Source organism: Oncorhynchus mykiss, chromosome 27 (genome assembly GCF_013265735.2).
Source record: "Oncorhynchus mykiss isolate Arlee chromosome 27, USDA_OmykA_1.1, whole genome shotgun sequence".
Taxonomy (NCBI): Eukaryota; Metazoa; Chordata; class Actinopteri; order Salmoniformes; family Salmonidae; genus Oncorhynchus; species Oncorhynchus mykiss.
This window is the reverse complement of record NC_048591.1, coordinates 29,118,657-29,141,633: the sequence shown is the minus strand read 5'-3', so window position 1 is coordinate 29,141,633 and position 22,977 is coordinate 29,118,657. Positions and strand designations below refer to the sequence as shown.

The following is a 22,977-nucleotide window of genomic DNA, read 5'->3' as shown; positions in this document are numbered from 1 at the left end:
CTCTGCATGACTCACCTTCTGTCCTCTGCTCTCCCTCTCTGCATGACTCACCTTCTGTCCTCTGCTCTCCCTCTCTGCATGACTCACCTTCTGTCCTCTGCTCTCCCTCTCTGCATGACTCAGGTTCTGCCCTCTGCTCTCCCTCTCTGCATGACTCACCTTCTGTCCTCTGCTCTCCCTCTCTGCATGACTCAGGTTCTGCCCTCTGCTCTCCCTCTCTGCATGACTCACCTTCTGTCCTCTGCTCTCCCTCTCTGCATGACTCACCTTCTGTCCTCTGCTCTCCGTCTCTGCATGACTCACCTTCTGTCCTCTGCTCTCCCTCTCTGCATGACTCAGGTTCTGCCCTCTGCTCTCCCTCTCTGCATGACTCACCTTCTGTCCTCTGCTCTCCCTCTCTGCACGACTCACCTTCTGTCCTCTGCTCTCCCTCTCTGCACGACTCACCTTCTGTCCTCTGCTCTCCCTCTCTGCATGACTCACCTTCTGTCCTCTGCTCTCCCTCTCTGCATGACTCACCTTCTGTCCTCTGCTCTCCCTCTCTGCATGACTCACCTTCTGTCCTCTGCTCTCCCTCTCTGCATGACTCAGGTTCTGCCCTCTGCTCTCCCTCTCTGCATGACTCACCTTTTGTCCTCTGCTCTCCCTCTCTGCATGACTCAGGTTCTGCCCTCTGCTCTCCCTCTCTGCATGACTCACCTTTTGTCCTCTGCTCTCCCTCTCTGCACGACTCACCTTCTGTCCTCTGCTCTCCCTCTCTGCACGACTCACCTTCTGTCCTCTGCTCTCCCTCTCTGCATGACTCACCTTCTGTCCTCTGCTCTCCCTCTCTGCATGACTCACCTTCTGTCCTCTGCTCTCCCTCTCTGCATGACTCACCTTCTGTCCTCTGCTCTCCCTCTCTGCATGACTCACCTTCTGTCCTCTGCTCTCCCTCTCTGCATGACTCACCTTCTGTCCTCTGCTCTCCCTCTGCATGACTCACCTTCTGTCCTCTGCTCTCCCTCTCTGCATGACTCACCTTCTGTCCTCTGCTCTCCCTCTCTGCATGACTCACCTTCTGTCCTCTGCTCTCCCTCTCTGCATGACTCACCTTCTGTCCTCTGCTCTCCCTCTCTGCATGACTCACCTTCTGTCCTCTGCTCTCCCTCTCTGCATGACTCACCTTCTGTCCTCTGCTCTCCCTCTCTGCATGACTCACCTTCTGTCCTCTGCTCTCCCTCTCTGCATGACTCAGGTTCTGTCCTCTGCTCTCCCTCTCTGCATGACTCAGGTTCTGTCCTCTGCTCTCCCTCTCTGCATGACTCAGGTTCTGTCCTCTGCTCTCCCTCTCTGCATGACTCACCTTCTGTCCTCTGCTCTCCCTCTCTGCATGACTCAGGTTCTGTCCTCTGCTCTCCCTCTCTGCATGGCTGCCACCTCTTTATGATGGCTTTGTTTTGGAGTGCAGGTTTTAAAATGTCAAGCTTGTTCAGATTTATACTGCACTTGCCACACGTCACAGGAATTAATAACCAGGCTATAGCGTTGACCAGCTCCATTACGCAAGCACACGTGTACACACTCACACACGCACCCCAGAGTAACTTTCAATGGTCCAACCAACACATGTGCATACTCAAATGACTTGTGTTTTCACTACTCTGTGTGTGTGCTGCTGGTGGATTATTAAGAATGTCAGTCTGATTTAAAGCAATGATTCATAAACGTTTAACTGCGGCACACAAACAATAATGCAGACCAACACACACACACAAATCATATCATTGGCATTTCCTAATTTTCAGACAGAGGGGACAGACAGAAAAACAGACAAACAGACAGAGATGGGTGGAGTGGGGGAGGGTTTCATATGAATGTATATCATCTGATTTCTCTCTCTTCCTCTCTCAGTATTCTCCTCCAGAGGGACTACAGTTTCCTGCGGGACATTAATGTGTGGAACCCGTTGGTGACCGTTGGTGTGTACTCCTCCACCATGTCTGCTGCCATGAGTAACCTGATAGGGGCCTCTCGCATCCTCTTCGCCCTGGCACGGGACGACCTGTTTGGTGGGTACACTTATGTCCTCCTCTTTCTCACGATCCACCTCACCCTTATTATTTCTCTTTATAGCTTCTTCTCACACTCTCTCCCTTCTCACTGGCGTTGTGTGTGGATATGGGAGATGAATAGCAGTATTAAGCAGGTTTCCCCTGTAGAGTGGGCAACTGGATCAGAACAGATGAACTAGACTGAACCATGCTGAACTAGACTGCCTTTCACGGGTTAAACATATATTTTAGCTTATGGGTTTTGTTTTTACCTTGTTGTGACTGTATGATTAAAGGTGTTTAACTTAAAGTTCTCATCGTGTGTGTCATTCATGGTGCAACCTGCTTGCCACTTTCCTACACCCACTGGGTAATGGATCCCCTAATATAGTGTAACACACATCTCTTCATCTCACCCACTTTTAAAATATCTGCCTTGTCTTTGCCCTTCACCTTCCCTTTTTTTCCCCTTCTCTTTTATTTTCCTCCCTCTCTCCATCCCCTTCTCTTTTATTTTCCTCCCTCTCTCCATCCCCTTCTCTTTTATTTTCCTCCCTCTCTCCATCCCCTTCTCTTTTATTTTCCTCCCTCTCTCCATCCCCTTGGCTGCATTGATTTGAGTTTAAAGTCTCTAATTTAATTAATTTAATTAATTTCATGTATCAACTGAAATGTGGTCCTAAACGTTAATTCCCTCCATCTTACTCCTTCTCCTCCTCCCTCTTGCTCTCACATACAGTTGAAGTCAGAAGTTTACATACACCTTAACCAAATACATTTAAACTTAGTTTTTCACAATTCCTGACATTTAATCCTAGTAAAAATTCCCTGTCTTAGGTCAGTTAGGATCACCACTTTATTTTAAGAATGTGAAATGTCAGAATAATAGAAAAGAGTGATTTTATTTCAGCTTTGATTTCTTTCATCACATTCCCAGTGGGTCAAAAGTTTACATACACTCAATTAGTATTTGGTAGAATTGCCTTTAAATTGTTTAACTTGGGTCAAACGTTTCGGGTAGCCTTCCACAAGCTTGCCACAATAAGCTGGGTGAATTTTGGCCCATTCCTCCTGGTGTAACTGAGTCAGGTTTGTAGGCCTCCTTCCTCGCACACATTTTCTACAGGATTGAAGTCAGGGCTTTGTGATTGCCACTCCAATACCTTGACTTGGTTGTCCTTAAGCCATTTTACCACAACTTTGGAAGTATGCTTGGGGTCATTGTCCATTTAGAAGAGCCATTTGCAACCAAGCTTTAACTTCCTGACTGATGTCTTGAGATGTTGCTTCAATATATCCACATAATTTTCCTCCTTGATGATCCAATCTATTTTGTGAAGTGCACTAGTCCCTCCTGCAGCAAAGCAGCCCCACAACATGATGCTGCCTCCCCCGTGCTTCACGATTGGGATGGTGTTCTTCGGCTTGCAAGCCTCCCCCTTTTTCCTCCAAACATAACAATGGTCATTATGGCCAAGCAGTTCTATTTTTGTTTCATCAGACCAGAGGACATTTCTCCAAAAAGTACGATCTTTGTCCCCATGTCCTCTCTGTAGTCTGGCTTTTTTATGGCAGTTTTGGAGCAGTGGCTTCTTCCTTGCTTAGCGGCCTTTCAGGTTATGTTGATATAGGACTCGTTTTACTGTGGATATAGATACTTTTGTACCTGTTTCCTCCAGCATCTTCACAAGGTCCTTTGCTGATGTTTTGGGATTGATTTTCACTTTTCGAACCAAAGTACGTTCATCTCTAGGAGACAGAATGGGTCTCCTTCCTAAGCGGTATGATGGCTGCGTGGTCCCATGGTGTTTATACTTGCGTACTATTATTTGTACGGGTGAACGTGGTACCTTCAGGCAGTTGTAAATGTATTTTGATATTTCCATGATTTCAAGAAAAGAGGCACTAAGTTTGAAGGTAGGCCTTGAAATACATCCACAGGCACATCTCCAATTGACTCAAATGATGTCAATTAGCCTATCAGAAGCTTCTAAAGCCATGACATCATTTTCTGGAATTTTCCAAGCTGTTTAAAGGCACAGTCAATTTAGTGTATGTGAACTTCTGACCCACTGGAATTGTGATACAGTGAATTATAAGTGAAATAATCTCTGTAAACAATTGTTGGAAAAATTACTTGTGTCATGCACAAAGTAGATGTCCTAACCGAATGGCCAAAACTATAGTTGGTTAACAAGAAATTTGTGGAGTGGTTGAAAAACGAGTTTTAATGACTCCAACCTAAGTGTTTGTAAACAACTGTATTCTCTCTCTCTCTCACTTGCTCACTCCTCTCCCCCGTCTGCAGGCACGGTGTTGTCTCCAGCTAAGAAGACATCTCACAATGGGAACCCCTGGGTGTCTGTCCTCCTCTCCTGGTTCCTAGTACAGGTAAGACAATGGGAAGCCCTGGGTGTCTGTCCTCTCCTGGTTCCTAGTACAGGTAAGACAATGGGAAGCCCTGGGTGTCTGTACTCCTCTCCTGGTTCCTAGTACAGGTAAGACAATGGGAAGCCCTGGGTGTCTGTCCTCCTCTCCTGGTTCCTAGTACAGGTAAGACAATGGGAAGCCCTGGGTGTCTGTCCTGCTCTCCTGGTTCCTAGTCAAGGTAAGACAATGGGAAGCCCTGGATGTCTGTCCTCCTCTCCTGGTTCCTAGTACAGGTAAGACAATGGGAAGCCCTGGGTGTCTGTCCACCTCTCCTGGTTCCTAGTACAGGTAAGACAATGGGAAGCCCTGGGTGTCTGTCCTCCTCTCCTGGTTCCTAGTCAAGGTAAGACAATGGGAAGCCCTGGATGTCTGTCCTCCTCTCCTGGTTCCTAGTACAGGTAAGACAATGGGAAACCCTGGGTGTCTGTCCTCTCCTGGTTCCTAGTACAGGTAAGACAATGGGAAGCCCTGGGTGTCTGTCCTCCTCTCCTGGTTCCTAGTCCAGGTAAGACAATGGGAAGCCCTGGGTGTCTGTCCTCCTCTCCTGGTTCCTAGTCCAGGTAAGACAATGGGAAGCCCTGGGTGTCTGTCCTCCTCTCCTGGGTACTAGTCCAGGTAGGCCAATAGGAACACCTGGGTGTCTGTCCTCTCCTGGTTACTAGTCCAGGTAGGCCAATAGAAACCCCTGGGGTGTCTGTCCTCTCCTGGTTACTAGTCCAGGTAGGCCAATAGGAACACCTGGGTGTCTGTCCTCTCCTGGTTACTAGTACAGGTAAGACACAGAGGAGAGAATAGGTCTGATTTCACCTGATCAATAATCTCTGATCAGTTCAGATGAAGGAAAAGGTAGATTGATATAGTAGAGAGAAGGGTAAATGGAAAAAGATAGATGGAGAGAGGAGAAGGGAAGTACTTTGAGAGTACTGAGAATTGGCCAAGACATAATGAGAAAAGGAGATGAGATGGGAGGGTAAAGATACAAAGAGACAGAAAAAATAGATGGAGGTGGAGAGAGCTCTGATAATGACTGGCTAGTCAGATACTCTTCAAGAAGCTAGTGTTAAAGTCTAAATGGCTGGTCTTTGTCTTCCTCTCTCATCCCTTGCTCCGCTTCTACACTGGAGTGGGGGAGTAATTAGAGTGAAATCATTAGCCTGTATCGGAGCTCATTAACTAGTCCTCCCCCTCTTTTCTGCTGCTTGCTCTTTCTCTCTCTGCCATTTGAATGATTCACTGATGACACAAGTGTGATTCTAATCTCACTCCATGTTAAACAATCTCACAGATGAGAGAAAGGGAGCGAAGGGAGGTCAGGAAGGAAGGTGAAAGAAGGTGTTAGGGAGGTGGCTATAGAGACAAGCCATGCATCAATTCAAAGTGATCCAGATGATATTTGAGGAAGAGGGAAACCTTGGGACTGATTTAGAAGCCCCTCTATCTTTGTGGTCTGACCTTTTGTAAAGGGCTGTGTGATGTTAGTGATAACTCCGCCTCTCAGAATAGCTTGATGATTACCATGGGTTTATATGGACTGGACATACAACACGAAGACAACTGACCTGATCTCACTCACAGACAGACAGGACAGGACAATGATGCAGTGGCAGGCCCAGAAGTTGCCCATACTGGCCTATGGCTGAGGGCTCAGTTAATAGCTAATTAATACTCTTATTAAAGGGGAGAACTGAGGAGACTGACTCTCACTGACTTTGTTGTGAACGTCAGAGGAGAAACTATTTCTCCCCTCCATCTCTTTCTCCCTCATCTATTTCTTCTCTCTCCTTTTCTCCATCTGTAGTTGGTGTTGTTCACAGGGAAGTTGAACACCATCGCCAGCATTGTAACCATCTTCTTCCTGCTGGTGTACGCAGCTGTAGACCTGGCCTGTCTGGCTCTGGAGTGGGCCTCAGCTCCTAACTTCAGGTACTAAATCAAATCAAATTGGGTTTATCACACATGCCAAATAAAACTGGTGTGAACTTTACAATTAAATGCTTGCTTATGAAACTTCCCCAACAATGCAGAGTTTAGAAAATAATAATGCTAAATTAAATGGTAACTAACAAGGAATAAAATGCAGAAGATTGGAGCTATATACAGGAAGTACCAGTACCAGATCAATGTGGAGCTATATACAGGAAGTACCAGTACCAGATCAATGTGGAGCTATATACAGGGAGTACCAGTACCAGATCAATGTGCAGCTAAATACAGGGAGTACCAGTACCAGATCAATGTGAAGCTATATACAGAGAGTACCAGTACCAGATCAATGTGCAGCTGTATACAGGGAGTACCAGTACCAGATCAATGTGCAGCTGTATACAGGGAGTACCAGTACCGGATCAATGTGCAGCTGTATACATACAGTGAGTACCAGTACCAGATCAATGTGGAGCTATATACAGGGAGTACCAGTACCAGGTCAATGTGCAGCTAAATACAGGGAGTACCAGATCAATGTGCAGCTAAATACAGGGAGTACCAGATCAATGTGCAGCTATATACAGGGAGTACCAGTACCAGATCAATGTGCAGCTAAATACAGGGAGTACCAGATCGATGTGCAGCTGTATACAGGGTGTACCAGTACCAGATCAATGTGCAGCTATATACAGGGAGTACCAGATCAATGTGCAGCTAAATACAGGGAGTACCAGATCAATGTGCAGCTATATACAGGGAGTACCAGATCAATGTGCAGCTGTATACAGTGAGTACCAGTACCAGTACCAGATCAATGTGCAGCTATATACAGGGAGTACCAGTACCAGATCAATGTGCAGCTAAATACAGGGAGTACCAGATCGATGTGCAGCTGTATACAGGGTGTACCAGTACCAGATCAATGTGCAGCTATATACAGGGAGTACCAGTACCATATCAATGTGGAGCGATATGCGGGGAGTACCATATCAATGTGAAGGGATATACGGGGAGTACCAGATCAATGTGGAGCGATATACGGGGAGTACCAGATCAATGTGGAGCGATATACGGGGAGTACCAGATCAATGTGGAGAGATATACGGGGAGTACCAGATCAATGTGAAGGGATATACGGGGAGTACCATGTCAATGTGGAGCTATATATGGGGAGTACCAGATCAATGTGAAGGGATATACAGGGAGTACCAGATCAATGTGCAGCTATATACAGGGAGTACCAGATCGATGTGGAGCGATATACGGGGAGTACCAGATCAATGTGGAGCGATATACGGGGAGTACCAGATCAATGTGAAGGGATATACAGGGAGTACCAGATCGATGTGCAGCTATATACAGGGAGTACCAGATCGATGTGGAGCGATATACGGGGAGTACCAGATCAATGTGGAGCGATTATACGGGAAGTACCAGATCCACTGTCAAACATGGTGGTGGCAGCATCATGGTTTGGGCCTGCTTTTCTTCAGCAGGGACAGGGAAGATGGTTAAGATTGATGGGAAGATGGATGGAGCCAAATACAGGACCATTCTGGAAGAAAACCTGATGGAGTCTGCAAAAGACCTGAGACTGGGACGGAGATTTGTCTTCCAACAAGACAATGATCCAAAACATAAAGCAAAATCTACAATGGAATGGTTCAAAAATAAACATATCCAGGTGTTAGAATGGCCAAGTCAAAGTCCAGACCTGAATCCAATCGAGAATCTGTGGAAAGAACTGAAAACTGCTGTTCACAAATGCTCTCCATCCAACCTCACAAAGCTCGAGCTGTTTTGCAAGGAGGAATGGGAAAAAAATTTCAGTCTCTCGATGTGCAAAACTGATAGAGACATACCCCAAGCGACTTACAGCTGTAATCGCAGCAAAAGGTGGCGCTACAAAGTATTAACTTAAGAGGGCTGAATAATTTTGCACGCCCAATTTTTCAGTTTTTGATTTGTTAAAAAAGTTTGAAATATCCAATAAATGTCGTTCCACTTCATGATTGTGTCCCACTTGTTGATTCTTCACAAAAAAATACAGTTTTAAATCTTTATGTTTGAAGCCTGAAATGTGGCAAAAGGTCGCAAAGTTCAAGGGGGCCGAATACTTTCGCAAGGCACTGTAGCTGCACATTGATCTGGTACTCCCTGTAAAATAACACATCCTAGATCTGAATGAATGAAATATTCTTATTAAATACTTTTTTCTTTACATAGTTGAATGTGCTGACAACAATATCACACAAAAAATTATCAATGGAAATCAAATTTATCAACCCATGGAGGTCTGGATTTGGAGTCACACTCAAAATTAAAGTGGAAAACCACACTACAGGCTGATCCAACTTTGATGTAATGTCCTTAAAACAGGTCAAAATGAGGCTCAGTAGTGTGTGTGGCCTCCACGTGCCTGTATGACATCCCTACAACGCCTGGGCATGCTCCCGATGAGGTGGCGGATGGTCTCCTGAGGGATCTCCCAGACCTGGACTAAAGCATCCGCCAACTCCTGGACAGTCTGTGGTGCAGGCGTTGGTGGATGGAGCGAGACATGATGTCCCAGATGTGCTCAATTGAATTCAGGTCTGGGGAACAGGCGGGCCCATAGCATCAATGCCTTCCTCTTGCAGGAACTGCTGACACGCTCCAGCACTTTGAGGTCTAGCATTGTCTTGCATTAGGAGGAACCCAGGGCCAACCACACCAGCATATGATCTCATCTCGGTACCTAATGGCAGTCAGGCTACCTCCTGGCGAGCACATGGAGGGCTGTGCAGCCCCCCAAAGAAATGCCACCCCACACCTTGACTGACCCACTGCCAAACCGGTCATGCTGGAGGATGTTGCAGGCAGCAGAACGTTCTCCACGGCGTCTCCAGACTGTCACGTCTGTCACATGTGCTCAGTGTGAAACCTGATTTCATCTGTGAAGAGCACAGGGCGCCAGTGGCGAATTTGCCGATCTTGGTGTTCTCTGGCAAATGCCAAACGTCCTGCACGGTGTTGGGCTGTAAGCACAACCCCCACCTGTGGACGTCGGGCCCTCATACCACCCTCACGGAGTCGGTTTCTGACCGTTTGAGCAGACACATGCACATTTGTGGCCTGCTGGAGGTCATTTTGCAGGGCTCTGGCAGTGCTCCTCCTGCTCCTCCTTGCACAAAGGTGAAGGTAGGTCCTGCTGCTGGGTTGTTGCCCTCCTACGGCCTCCTCCATGTCTCCTGATGTACTGGCCTGTCTCCTGGTAGCGCCTCCATGCTCTGGACACTACGCTGACAGACACAGCAAACCTTCTTTCCACATCTCACATTGATGTGCCATACTGGATGAGCTGCACTACCTGAGCCATACTACCACTAGAGTGAAAGCACCGCCAGCATTCAAAAGTGACCAAAACATCAGCCAGGAAGCATAGGAACTGAGAAGTGGTCTGTGGTCCCCACCTGCAGAACCACTCCTTTATTGGGGGTGTCTTGCTAAATGCCTAGAATTTCAACCTGTTGTCTGTTCCATTTGCACAACAGCATGTGAAATGTATTGTCAATCAGTGTTGCTTCCTAAGTGGACAGTTAGATTTCACAGAAGTGTGATTGACTTGGAGTTACATTGTGTTTAAGTGTTCCCTTTATTTTTTTGAGCAGTATATATACTGTATATATTCCTATTCAATAGGTTTGTGTGTGTGGGTGTGCACATGCGTCCGTGTGTGCTTTAGTGCAGATGTATTGGAGGAGCTGTTTAATCTCACTCAATACCACAGGGTTCTCCTGTCCTATGACGACCTCCGAGTAGCTGCGTTAATCCTGCTGTTGGGCCCTGTGGAGGGGGGGCAGGGGGGCAGGTCTGGGCCGTGGGGTTTCCTCTCTGGTCTGGTAGAGGTGGTGGTCTGGTGCGGGGTAGTAGGCTGGGCCCGGTCCGGTCTGGCTAAGCCGATGGAAGTGGTGATGCTCTGGTGGTAGGTCTGGTACGGGGATGAAAGTCTTTGCGGGGCAGCAGAGTGGAGATGGTGATGTGGGAGTTGAGGAACCACTCAGAGGCCCTCTCTGCTACTCTGTTGACCAGGCTGCCTACTCTCTCCTCCTCCTCTCGCAGGTTGTTAGTGCTGGTGTGAATAACAATGTGGCCTGGTATGCCAAAGTCAGGCTGGGACAGGATGTGGAGTGCATCCTGTGTTTTTGGGCACCATATTTTGCACACGTTGTGGTGGGGGAAGTGTTTATCCTCTTGGATGAATTTCCCATTTGAGTCAATGAGGATGGCCACCTCAGTGGGTTTTACCAGATTAGTGGGTTTACGGTCTGGGGCTGGAGTACACAGGGCCTGTGTACATGGGAGGGGGATGTGTAAGGGGGAACTTCTCTCTAGTCGGTGTCCCCATGTAAGCCACTTTGTTGACTGGGGGTGTGAGTAAAGGGTTGTCGGTATGGGGGGGTGGATAAAGGCGGGGTGGTGAGGGGCTGCAGCTTCTCTCTAGGAGTTTCTACAGTCTGCTCTCTGTGCTGTAGCACCCTCTTGATGACAGACAACTCCTTTTCCATCTCCTCCTTTACCTGAACCAGCTCTCCTCATGGTGGCCTTTACCACCTCTGGCGCTGTGGTAAGGCTTTCTCTGAGCTCCTGGACAGAGTTCTTCATCTGGGTCCTGCACTGGTTGATCTGGTCCTGTAGAAGCTCTGTCTGGGCTGGTGGTGGTATAGCTGGGCGGCTGCTCCTTCAGCTCAGTAACCCATACTTCTAACAGAGCCAGCCTGTCTCAGCAGGCTGATGGTAGTGTATCTGGGGAGCTTCTCCTTCAGCTCAGTAACCCATACTTCTAACAGAGCCAGCCTGTCTCTCAGCAGGTTGATGGTAGTGTATCTGGGGACCTTCTCCTTCAGCTCAGTAACCCATACTTCTAACAGAGCCAGCCTGTCTCTCAGCAGGCTGATGGTAGTGTAGCTGGGGGGCTGCTCCTTCAGCTCAGTAACCCATACCTCTAACAGAGCCAGCCTGTCTCTCAGCAGGCTGATGGTAGTGTGGTCTTGGCTATGGTGGTTGTAGGCAGGCAGGCAGGCAGGGGGGAAGATAGTCCTGCTGTCGGTGTGCCTGAGGTGAGGGGAGAGGTCGGGGTGCCTGAGGGGAGGGGAGGGGAGAGGTCGGGGTGCCTGAGGTGAGGGGAGAGGTCGGGGTGCTGTCCTTGTCTTTTTTGCTTTCCGCCATATACCTTAGAGTGGGGAAGTCCTGCACAAAAGAGCAGAGTGCAGCCTCACTGCCCTGTACCAGAACCACTGTCATGGTCCACGTTTACCATCAGAAACAGTTTTCCTGGTCCTTATTGCTTTCCTCAAAAATATGTATTTGCCTTCCTTTGCAGATGCCTTTCTTTGTGGTATAGCTGAAATGCCTGGTTACAGTTGTATGCCAGGCAGTAGTGTGGTCTGTGTAGAATAACAGGTTTGTAACAGTCCTGTTTTGTGAGCAGTCGGCAAACAAAGTTTCTGGGTTCTCCTTCAGAATTCTGATTTAAAATTCATTCTTCCCTTCTCGGATTTGATTTTTGCTGGGTATTCAAAAATAAAAGGGGGGGAAAGTCTCTGTCTCTGCTGCTGGCGCTGCCTCAGTTGCCATGTTGCTATGGTTACCACCAGTAAATAGTTGGAGCTAGACAGTAAGCTAGCTTACATATTTGAATTTGGCTAGCTACCACGATGAAGATTGACAGAGAGAGTGAGTTAAAAGACCAATATTTACCTCCTGTGTTGATCTTCAGTTGTACAATTTGATTACCTACAAAATTTTTTGCTAATTTAATTGTCAGTCTCGTTCTTAAATTCTTTGGGACTGGGGGGCAGTATTGAGTAGCTTGGATGAATAAGGTGCCCAGAGTAAACTGCCTGCTACTCAGGCCCAGTTGCTAATATATGCATAATATAAGTAGATTTGGATAGGAACCACTCAGAAGTTTCTAAAACTGATTGAATGATATCTGTGAGTATAACAGAACTCATATGGCAGGCAAAAACCTGAGAAAAAATACAACCAGGAAGTGGGAAATCTGAGGTTTGTAGTTTTTCAAGTCATTGCCTATCAAATATCCAGTGTCTATGGGGTCATATTGCACTTCCTAAGGCTTCCACTAGATGTCAAGAGTCTTTAGAACGTTGTTTGAGGCTTCTACTGTGAAGGAGGGGGCGAATGAGAGCTGATTGAGTCATGGGTCTGGCACGGTGCCATGAGCTTATCAATCACGCTCACGTGAGAATTAGCTGCGCTCCATTTCCCTCATTTCTGCAGACAAAGGAATTCTCTGGTTGAAACATTATTGAAGATTTATGATAAAAACATCCTAAAGATTGATTCTATACTTCATTTGACATGTTTCTACGAACTGTAATATGACTTTGTCTGAACTTTCGCCTGGTTTTGCCCGCGCCTCGTGAGTTTGGATTGTGTACTAAACGCGCAAACAGGAGGTATTTGGACATAAATGATGGACTTTATCGAACAAAACAAACATTTGTTGTGGAACTGGGATTCCTGGGAGTGCATTCTGATGAAGATCATCAAAGGTAAGTGAATATTTATGATGCTATTTCTGACTTCTGTTGACTCCACAACATGGAGGGTATCTGTTTGGCTTGTTTTGTTGTCTGAGCGCTGTACTCAGATTATTGCATGGTGTGCTTTTTCTGTAAAGTGAAGTGAAATCTGACACAGCAGTTGCATTAACCTGAAGTGACACCCCATCCCGTGAATGGGACCGTTGTCATCATCTGACACTAATTAGCATAACGCAACGGACATAAATCTTCCTAGAAAATATTCCTATTCATGAAAATCACAAGTGAAATATATTGGAACATAGCTTAGCCTTTTGTTAATCACCCTGTCGTCTCAGATTTTCAAAATATGCTTTACAGCCAAGCATTTGTAAGTTTATCATAGCCTAGCATAGCATTATACCTTGCTAGCAGCAGGCAACCTTGTCACGGAAATCAGAAAAGCAATCACATTAAATCGTTTACCTTTGAACTTCGGATGTTTTCACTCACGAGACTCCCAGGTAGACAGCCAAAGTTCATTTTTTCCCAAAATATTATTTTTGTAGGCGAAATAGCTCCGTTTGTTCTTCACGTTTGGCTGAGAAATCGCCCGGAAATTGCGTTCACCACAATGCAAAAAATATTCCAAATTAGCTCCATAATATGACAGAAACATGGCAAGGTGTTTTTCTAATATCTATTCGATAATATATCTGTCGGGACAATTCGTTTTTCACTAGGACCGATTGGAGTAATGGCTATCTGTATATTTTACGCGAGAATCTCTCTCGGAGCCACCATGTGACCACTTACGCAATGTGGCCGCCTACGGCTATTCTTCAACAGAAATGCGTAAAACTATGTCACAATGCTGTAGACACCTTGGGGAATACGTAGAAAGTGTAAGCTCATTGATGGTACATTCACAGCTGAATAGGGAGTCATTGGAATGCAGCGCTTTAAAAACCTGGGGCACTTCTGGATTGGATTTTTCTCAGGCTTTCGCCTGCAACATCAGTTCTGTTCTACTCGCAGACAATATCTTTACAGTTTTGGAAACGTTAGTGTTTTCTATCCAAAGCTGTCAATTATATGCATATTCTAGCATCTTTTCCTGACAAAATATCCCGTTTTAAAACGGGAATGTTTTTTTTCCAAAAATGAAAGTACAGCCCCCTAACATCGAGGTTAAGGAGAAGTGGATCTAAAATTCCATGCATAACAGTTGTATCTTTTATCAATGTTTATGAGTATTTCTGTAAATTGATGTGGCTCTCTGCAAAATCACTGGATGCTTTGGAACTACTGAACGTAACGCAACAATGTAAATAGATTTTTGGATATAAATATGAACTTTATCAAACAAAAAACATACATGTATTGTGTAACATGAAGTCCTATGAGTGTCATCTGATGAAGATCATCAAAGGTTACTGATTCATTTTATCTCTTTCTGCTTTCTGTGACTAGGTACTGACCTAACATAATCATTTGGTTTGCTTTCGTCGTAAAGCCTTTTTGAAATCGGACACTGTGGCTGGATTTACAAGTTTATCTTTAAAATGGTGTAAAATACTTGTATGTTTGAGGAATTTTAATAATGGGATTTCTGTTGTTTTGAATTTGGTGCCCTGCAATTTCACAGGCTGTTGGTGAGGTGGGACGCTACCGTCCCACATATCCCAGAGAGATTAACAACCAGAAAGTTATAACAAGTCAGGAGCTGTTCTTCTGCATGACTTCTCTCCCTCAATTAATGTTATTGTTTATTTTTCTCTCTTTCCGTCATATCTCTCTTTCCGTCATCTCTCTCTCTCTCCTCCATCTCTTTCTCTCGATCGCCTCCAAATCTCTCCACCCGTCTCGCTCTGGTTCTCTCTCTTCCTTTCACACACATGTTTCCCCCCCCCCCCCCCCCCCCCCCCCCCGTCTGATGGTATTGAGTGTGTTAGTGTTCCACTGTATGCCAGCTGGGTGTCGTGGTCACGTGCTAATTAAGACACAAACTGTCCACTTCTCCTAGCTGCACATCTCAGAAGGGATGCAGATAAGTGTGTGTTGAATATGGTGAATCCTTAACGTTGATGTGTGCTAGGTCTGCACAATTAATCAAATTTTTATCTAAATTGCGATATTGATGTGCAATATCCACAGCACACACACAAAGACTCACCCCCTTTCACTCCAGCAGACAGCACAGTTCAGTTAGTCTTAGAGCATTACCTAGATAATAATGTTGTGCAGCTCTAATGTGTGCCTGGGTAGGTATGTGGACACATCTGTGTATCACAACTCATTTTTCATAGAGGGGACACTATCTCTAGACGTTCCTGCATCCCTGTACTTCTCTGTCCATATCAGTGCTTGTCCATGTGTCAAGGGTATTTTAAGTGAACAAAGTTTTTTATATATATATATATATATATATATATATATATATATATATATATATATATATATATATATATATATATATATATATATATATATCGAGTTAACCAAACTTTTCCCACCCTCCGTATCTCCCTCCCTATTGGCCGATGCGATTCGGGTGGGGTGCTGATAAGGCGCGTGGTTGGCTGGCTGCTGTGGGGCACTTCCTTAATTATATTAGCCTGTTGTTGCTGCTGTTGTCGCAGGGCTGGTATTGGGTGTTGTTTGTTGTGTTCCCTGCGTCTCTTTCCAGCCGGAAATAATTTAAAGCCATTTAGTGTGTCTCTCCCCTGAGAACTGCTCTGTAATTAGCATAACTCATTTAGCAGAAATATTTCCTCTTTCCCCTAAATTTGGCACGCGGGTGTTTTAGCTGACAGGGAGCGGGATACTGAATTATGATGTAGCGGAAGAGCTGTCCGCTTGTTAAGTGTGTGCGTGTGTCCTCTGTGTGTGAGAAAAGCGTGTAAAGGGATGTGTGAAAATCTGTGTGTGCGTTTTCACTGTGTCCAACACACTCCTCTTCATCTTTCTGAATGTGGGTTTAAAGGACCGTGAAAGGGCTGTTGGCTGCAGCTTTATCAGTAAATGGCTCCAGTTTTTCAGAGCGCTCCTCTGGGTCAGTATGTTCTACTAGTGATGGGACTGACTACTGGGTTTAGACTAGAGGACAGGGCTGAGTGGCTTAGACACACACACACACACACACACACACACACAGGCTATATTTTTGAGTAAGACTTGAAGGCCAGGCTCTGTTATTAACATGCAGTCAGTCTAAGTGTACATTTTGTGAAGGTTACTCTAATTACTTCTCAAATTACATGTAATGTGTGAATGAGCACTCACTGACATTGTATTTATAGATCTGCCGGCTTTGTGTGCACTTGTCAAGTGTGTGTTTGCAGAGCGAGGGTGTTTTAAGGTGATGGTCGGCCATTGCACAGTTATGTCATCTAATCATGATGTGTCTTTTGGCTGGCTGCCGTGTCTCCTCCCTCTCTCAATATTTGATGGTGGACATTATTTTTTTGCTAATGTCAGCAAAGTGACATCAGTCATTTGGAAATGATTGGTAGCAAAGTGACATCAGTCATTGGGAAATGATTGGTAGCAAAGTGACATCAGTCATTGGGAAATGATTGGTATGCGAGAGAGGAGGGGAGAGACATGGGGAGTGCCAGCGATGCACTGCCACTAATGAGAGAGGGATTAAAGAGACCAAAGGAGAGAGTGAAAGAAAGGGAGAGCAGGCAGGTTGAGCTTTTAACATAATGACTCCAGCAGGGAGGGAGAGAAAGAAAGAGGAGTGGATAGTGAGCAAGAGGGACTGGGGGGGGGGGGGGGGGGGGGTGTGTGTGTAAGATTGAAAAGTAAGACATTGGGGGTGACATTATGTGTAATTAGAGCTAAAACAAATGGAAAGTGTGGAGAGAAGGTTGCGCAAACTGTAGGGGAAAGAAGAGCTACACCTATATATACAAAAGTATGTGGATGCCCCTTCAAATAAGACGATTCGGCTATTTCAGCCACACCCGTTGCTGACCGGTGTATAAAATCAAGAACACGGCCATGCGATCTCCATAGACAAACATTGTCAGTAGAATGGCCTTACTGAAGAGCTCAGTGACTTTCAACGTGGCACCGTCATAGGATGCGTCCTTTCCAACAAGCCAGTTTGTCAAATTTCTGTGCTGCTAGAGCTGCCCCGGTCAACTGAAAGTTTTGTTATTGTAAAGTGGAAACTTCTAGGAGCAACAACGGCCTCTAGGAGCAACAACGGCTCAGCCGTGAAGTGGTAAGCCACACAAGCTCACAGAACGGAAACGCTGAGTACTGAAGCGCATAAAGTCGTCTGTCCTCAGTTGCAACACTCACTACTGAGTTCCAGACTGCCTCTGGAAGCAACGTCAGCACAAGAACTGTTCATCGGGAGCTTCATGAAATGGGTTTCCATGGCCGAGCAGCCTCACACAAGCCTAAGATCACTATGCACAATGCCAAGCATCGGCTGGAGTGGTGTAAAGCTCACTGTGTTCTCTGGAGTGATGAATCACGCTTCACCATCTGGCAGTCCGACGGATGAATCTGGGTTTGACAGAGGTTTGGGGAACGCTACCTGCCCCAATGTATAGTCCCAACTGTAAAGTTTGGTATAATGGTCTGGGGCTGTTTTCAATGGTTCGAGTCAGGCCCCTTAGTTCCAGTGAAGGGAAATCTTATCAATGCTCCTATGCACCAAGCGAAGTCCATACAGAAATGGTTTGTCGAGATCGGTGTGAAAGAACTTGACTGGCCTGCACAGAGTCCAGACCTCAGGCCCATAGCGCACCTTTGGTAATAATTGAAACGCCGACTGCAAGCCAGGCCTAATCACCCAACATCAGTTCCGACCTCACTATTGTTCTTGTGGCTGACCTTGAAGCAAGTCCCTGCAGCAATATTCCAACATCTAGTGGAAAGCCTTCCCAGAAGAGTGGAGGCTGTTATAGCAGTAAAGGGGGACCAACTCCATATTAATGCCCATGATTTTGGAATGAGATGTTCAACAAGCAGGTGTCCACATACTTTTGATCATGTAGGGTACTTCACTCTTCTCTGGTGATTGAGAGAGTGGTACAGTCATTACACTCCTCCTTTTCTAATCTTCTCTCTCTCCCATCACGTTTTAGCGGGAGCTACTTATCAATTAGCGCTCGGGTGCATTCCACTCTGTTAATGAAGCTAAGTCTTTTAGCGTAGCCTAGCTCTCCCAGCTGGGCCCAGGCCTGTTCATTTGGATGGTAATTATAGTAGCTAGCCTTTAATAGCTGTTTATCTGCTGAAGATGTTATTGCAGGAGATTGGGGTCGCTACGTGATCAATGACCCTACCTTTGTTTGCACCTGCATGGGGAGCTCAGGTGTGGCACACACATGCATCAAACACACGCAAATGCATACATCAGACACGCTCACACTCATTGACACACACACATACAGTGCATTCGGAAAGTGATCAGACACCTCGACTTTTCCCACGATTTGTTACATTACAGCCTTATTCTAAAATGGATGGAATATTTTTTTCATCATCAATCTACACACAATACCCCATAATGACAAATCAAAAACACTTCTTTTTTTTTTGCAAATGTAATAAAAATGGGAGGGGTGGAAATATTTGAGGTATGTCTTAACATGATCCAAAGTGCTAATTTCAGACAGCGCTGATAGGGATGTTTAAGATTAACCAAAAGCTGGTTTTGGCGGTAACCCAGTTGGTTATTTTATGAATTTTGACTGTGGAAACGCAGCCTATCCAGCCACGATGCACACTGCCCATATGAGCATGGAGCAAGGCCAGCCTAAGGTGCTTTTGGTGCCTGTATTCTTTGTATTTAGAAACATAAACTATTTTTTTCCCATTTTGTTTTTGATTTGGCATAGCCTCCTCTCTCAATGAAGGCTTTTTTTGTCCTGCCCAATGAAATCACAAAGTAGTCTAAAGGGTTTGGCTCCTAAGATCGCTTTGAAATAAATCTTAATCACCAACGTTTTATTAAAATATAAAGTTTGAGAGGAGTAAAACGGTGAACTGAAATCCCCTTTTTACCAATGCATTGCAGGCACGCCCACATTATTTTGACCATGTAGGTCCTGTTCTGGACATGTGTAAAACCCTGTCCATGATGTACGTGCACATGCCCATCATGAAGCGAGAAATGTGAATCCCGGTGAACCTCGTATTTTAGAAGTTATTTGTAACCTGTAACAATTGCTTGTGTTCTGTTTCATACACTGCATTACCAAAAGTGTGTGGACAACTTCTCCTCAAACGTCTCATTCCAAAATCATGGGCATTAATATGGAGTTGGTCCCCCTTTGCTGGCATAACAGCCTCCACTCTTCTGGGAAGGCTTTCCGCTAGATGTTGTAACATTTCTGCAGGGTCTTGCTTCCATTCAGCCACAAGCATTAGTGAGGTCGGAACTGATGTTGGGTGATTAGACCTGGCTCACGGTCGCCTTCCAATTCATCCCAAAGGTCTTCGCTGGGTTGAGGTCTGGGCTCTGCAGGCCAGTCAAGTTCTTCCACACCAATCTCAACAAATAATTTCCGGATGGACTTCACTTTGTTCACGGGAGCATTGTCATGCTGCAACAGGAAAGGGCCTTCACCAAACTGTTGCCACAAAGTTGGAAGCACAGAGTTGTAATTTGTATGCTATAGCATTAAGTTTCCCTTCACTGGAACTAAGGGGCCTAGCCCGAACCATGAAAAACAACCCCAGACCAGTATTCCTCATCCACCAAACTTTACAGTTGGCACTATACATTGGGGCAGGTAGCGTTCCCCTGGCATCCGCCAAGCCCAGATTTGTCAGTTGGACTGTCATATGGTGAAGGGTGGATCATCTCTACAGAGAATGCGTTTCCACTGCTCCAGAGTCCAATGGTGGCAAGCTTTATACCGCTCCAGCCGACGCTTGACATTGTGCATGGTGAACTTAGGCTTGCATTTGGCTGCTCGAACATGGGAACCCATTTCATGAAGCTCCCAATGAACAGTTCTTGTGCTGACCTTGCTTCCAGTGGCAGTTTGGAACTCAGTAGTGAGTGTTGCAACCGAGGACAGATGATTTTTACGTGCTTTAGCTCTCGGTGGTCCCATTCTGTGAGCTTGTGTGGCCTACCACTTCTCAGCTGAGCCGTTGTTGCTTCTAGATGTTTCCACTTCACAATAACATCACAATTGACCGGGGCTACTCTAGCAGGGCAGAAATGTAACGAACTGACTTGTTGGAAAGGTGGCATCCTATGACAGTGACACATTGAAAGTCACTGAGCGCTTCAGTAAGACCATTCTACTGTCAATGTTTGTCTATGGAGATTGCATGGCTGTGTGCTCGATTTTATACACCTGTCAGCAACCGGTGTGGCTGGAATAGCTGAGTCCACATATTTATTTACTTAACCTTTATTTAACTAGGCAAGTCAGTTAAGAACATTCTTATTTACAATGACAGCCTACCCTGGCCAAACCCTAATCCTGATGACGCTGGGCCAATTGTGCGCCGACCTATGGGACTCCCAGCCGCGACCGGTTGTGATACAGCCTGGAATCGAACCAGGGTCTGTTGACACCTCTAGCACTGAGCTGTGCCACTCGGGATTGGTGTCCACATACTTTTGTATATAAAAATAGTGTTTTTTCAAAACACAAGCCCTCCCTTAGGCCTACTACTGTATAACGAAGGCTGGTTTAACATCAGTGTGTTTTATCCTACCGATTTTATGACATTACATTTGTACATTTATTGTTGTAAAAAAAAAGGGGGATTTGTTGTAATATAATTAAAAGAAAAACAAGCAATCTTATTAGAGTAGTTTTCCGGGTTTTATTGTGACTACGTCTGTGGCGTACATGCAATGCAACTTCTGGAGATGTGTGAATGTGATCTGATCTGTAAGATGGTTCTGATTATGTTCATAAAACACAGGCCTATTTGGGAGCAGTACAACGGTGTGGACTTTCTCCCTTTATCTTTATATTGGATCTTTGTCCAGCTACTGTGAAATGTTTGGATGTGTGTAAACCCCTCCATAGTCTGTGTTGTTTTAATATTCTATGCCCACGGGGAGAAATGATGGTGCCTGTAAGTGTGATGGCCTAATTAAAACGAGTTATTTTGATTTGTTTTTAGACCTTATCAATAATTAAATTAATCTTCCTCATTGATGTTTGGCATGTCCATGCTCAGCCGTAATGTAATTTATAGTAGGTCTAGCCCCTATGTCCTTGTGAATGCTATTGAATCCATGCAATTCATTAGAACAATGTGGAATGCAAATGGGTTCAAGTTAATGCATTTAGCATAGATAGGTCTACATTTTGTTATTTCATTTCTATAAGCCATTTAACAAACTATAACAGACTAACTTTGGAATTGAGTTGATTCCAAGGTAATACATAAAAGACCATAAATACACAACTTGAAGCAACCAAACGTTTCACAATGGAGGATGTGCTGATTGGCCAGTGAGGGGCCACGCCTCAATTGAATTGATCTTATCACACCACTGGATCTACACTCAGTGTTTATTAGTGAGCTATGTCAAGAATCCAGTATATAAATAAATATGTGGTGTGTAGGTTCCTGTCCATTCTAGTATTCTAATTATATGCTCACAAACACATTAACTAACACACACTAATTTACTCTCTCTCTCTCAAACGCACACAATGCATGTACACTACACACTGAACTGTACACCTTTCTATAGATGCAGTTAGTCTAAGACTGAATGAGTTTGTGCACAAAAACACAACGGATAATTAACCCAATCACTTTCTATACACTGACTCAACTCCAGTTGTTTATCATGCTTGGAGCTTTACGTTCACTTAGATTGCTCGTGTGTGAGTGAGCGAGAGAGAGAGAGAGTGGGGAAAGCGAGAGAAAAAAAATAAGATCATTTGCTTCTCTAAAAGCACATGCATTTGCAAAGGTGTGTGTGTAAACCCTCTCCCCTCTCCCTCCAGGCCCACCTTCCGTTACTTCACCTGGCACACCTGTGTGCTGGGCATCGTGGGCTGTGCTATCATGATGTTCCTGATCAACGCTATCTACGCCTCAGCCTCCATCGCCTTCATGCTGCTTCTACTGCTGCTCATCCACTACCTCAGCCCTACCAGCAGCTGGGGCTATATCAGCCAGGCTCTCATCTTCCACCAGGTACACACGCACTTCTGTTCTACATCCACTACCTCAGCTACATCAGTCTGCAGAACATTGACATGACATCATCCGGTAGGGTTGGGCGGTTTTCACATTGTTATACTGTCCTTCAGTCCTTCTATCATCTCGGAATTTATGCTATTACCAGTTTCGTATACAAGGGGGCAAAAATCCCATTGGGTGTCTACCAGAATGCTAACAAAATTAGCACAAATAATAACTAATTTCCATGGAAGCTGCTAGCTAAGTATGTTAACGAGCACAAATGAAAATAAATGAATTGCAAAGACAAGCACTCTAGCTCACAAAATTATACATACAGTGCATTCGGAAAGTATTCGGCCCCCTTGAACTTTGCGACCTTTTGCCACATTTCAGGCTTCAAACATAAAGATATAAAACTGTATTTTTTTGTGAAGAATCAACAACAAGTGGGACACAATCATGAAGTGGAACGACATTTATTGGATATTTCAAACTTTTTTAACAAATCAAAAACTGAAAAGTTGGGCGTGCAAAATTATTCAGCCCCTTTACTTTCAGTGCAGCAAACTCTCTCCAGAAGTTCAGTGAGGATCTCTGAATGATCCAATGTTGACCTAAATGACTAATGATGATAAATACAATCCACCTGTGTGTAATCAAGTCTCAGTATAAATGCACCTGCAATGTGATAGTCTCAGAGGTCCGTTAAAAGCGCAGAGAGTATCATGAAGAACAAGGAACACACCAGGCAGGTCCGAGATACTGTTGTGAAGAAGTTTTAAAGCCGGATTTGGATACAAAAAGATTTCCCAAGCTTTAAACATCCCAAGGAGCACTGTGCACTGTAATATTGAAATGGAAGGAGTATCAGACCACTGCAAATCTACCAAGACCTGGCCGTCCCTCTAAACTTTCAGCTC

General features: G+C 45.2%; 1 protein-coding gene across 3 annotated transcripts in view; it reads left to right on the top strand.

Annotated features, from left to right (window-relative positions):
* LOC110507915 (solute carrier family 12 member 9) overlaps positions 1–22,977 on the top strand; it is a 58,768-nt gene that overhangs the window by 24,929 nt on the left and 10,862 nt on the right. For all 3 annotated transcript variants that reach the window (XM_036965310.1, XM_021588336.2, XM_036965311.1), the window contains 4 exons: positions 1,894–2,051; positions 4,342–4,424; positions 6,262–6,386; positions 21,877–22,069. In XM_036965310.1, coding sequence (XP_036821205.1) covers positions 1,894–2,051; positions 4,342–4,424; positions 6,262–6,386; positions 21,877–22,069 — 559 coding nt within the window. The remainder of the gene's footprint in view (positions 1–1,893; positions 2,052–4,341; positions 4,425–6,261; positions 6,387–21,876; positions 22,070–22,977) is intronic.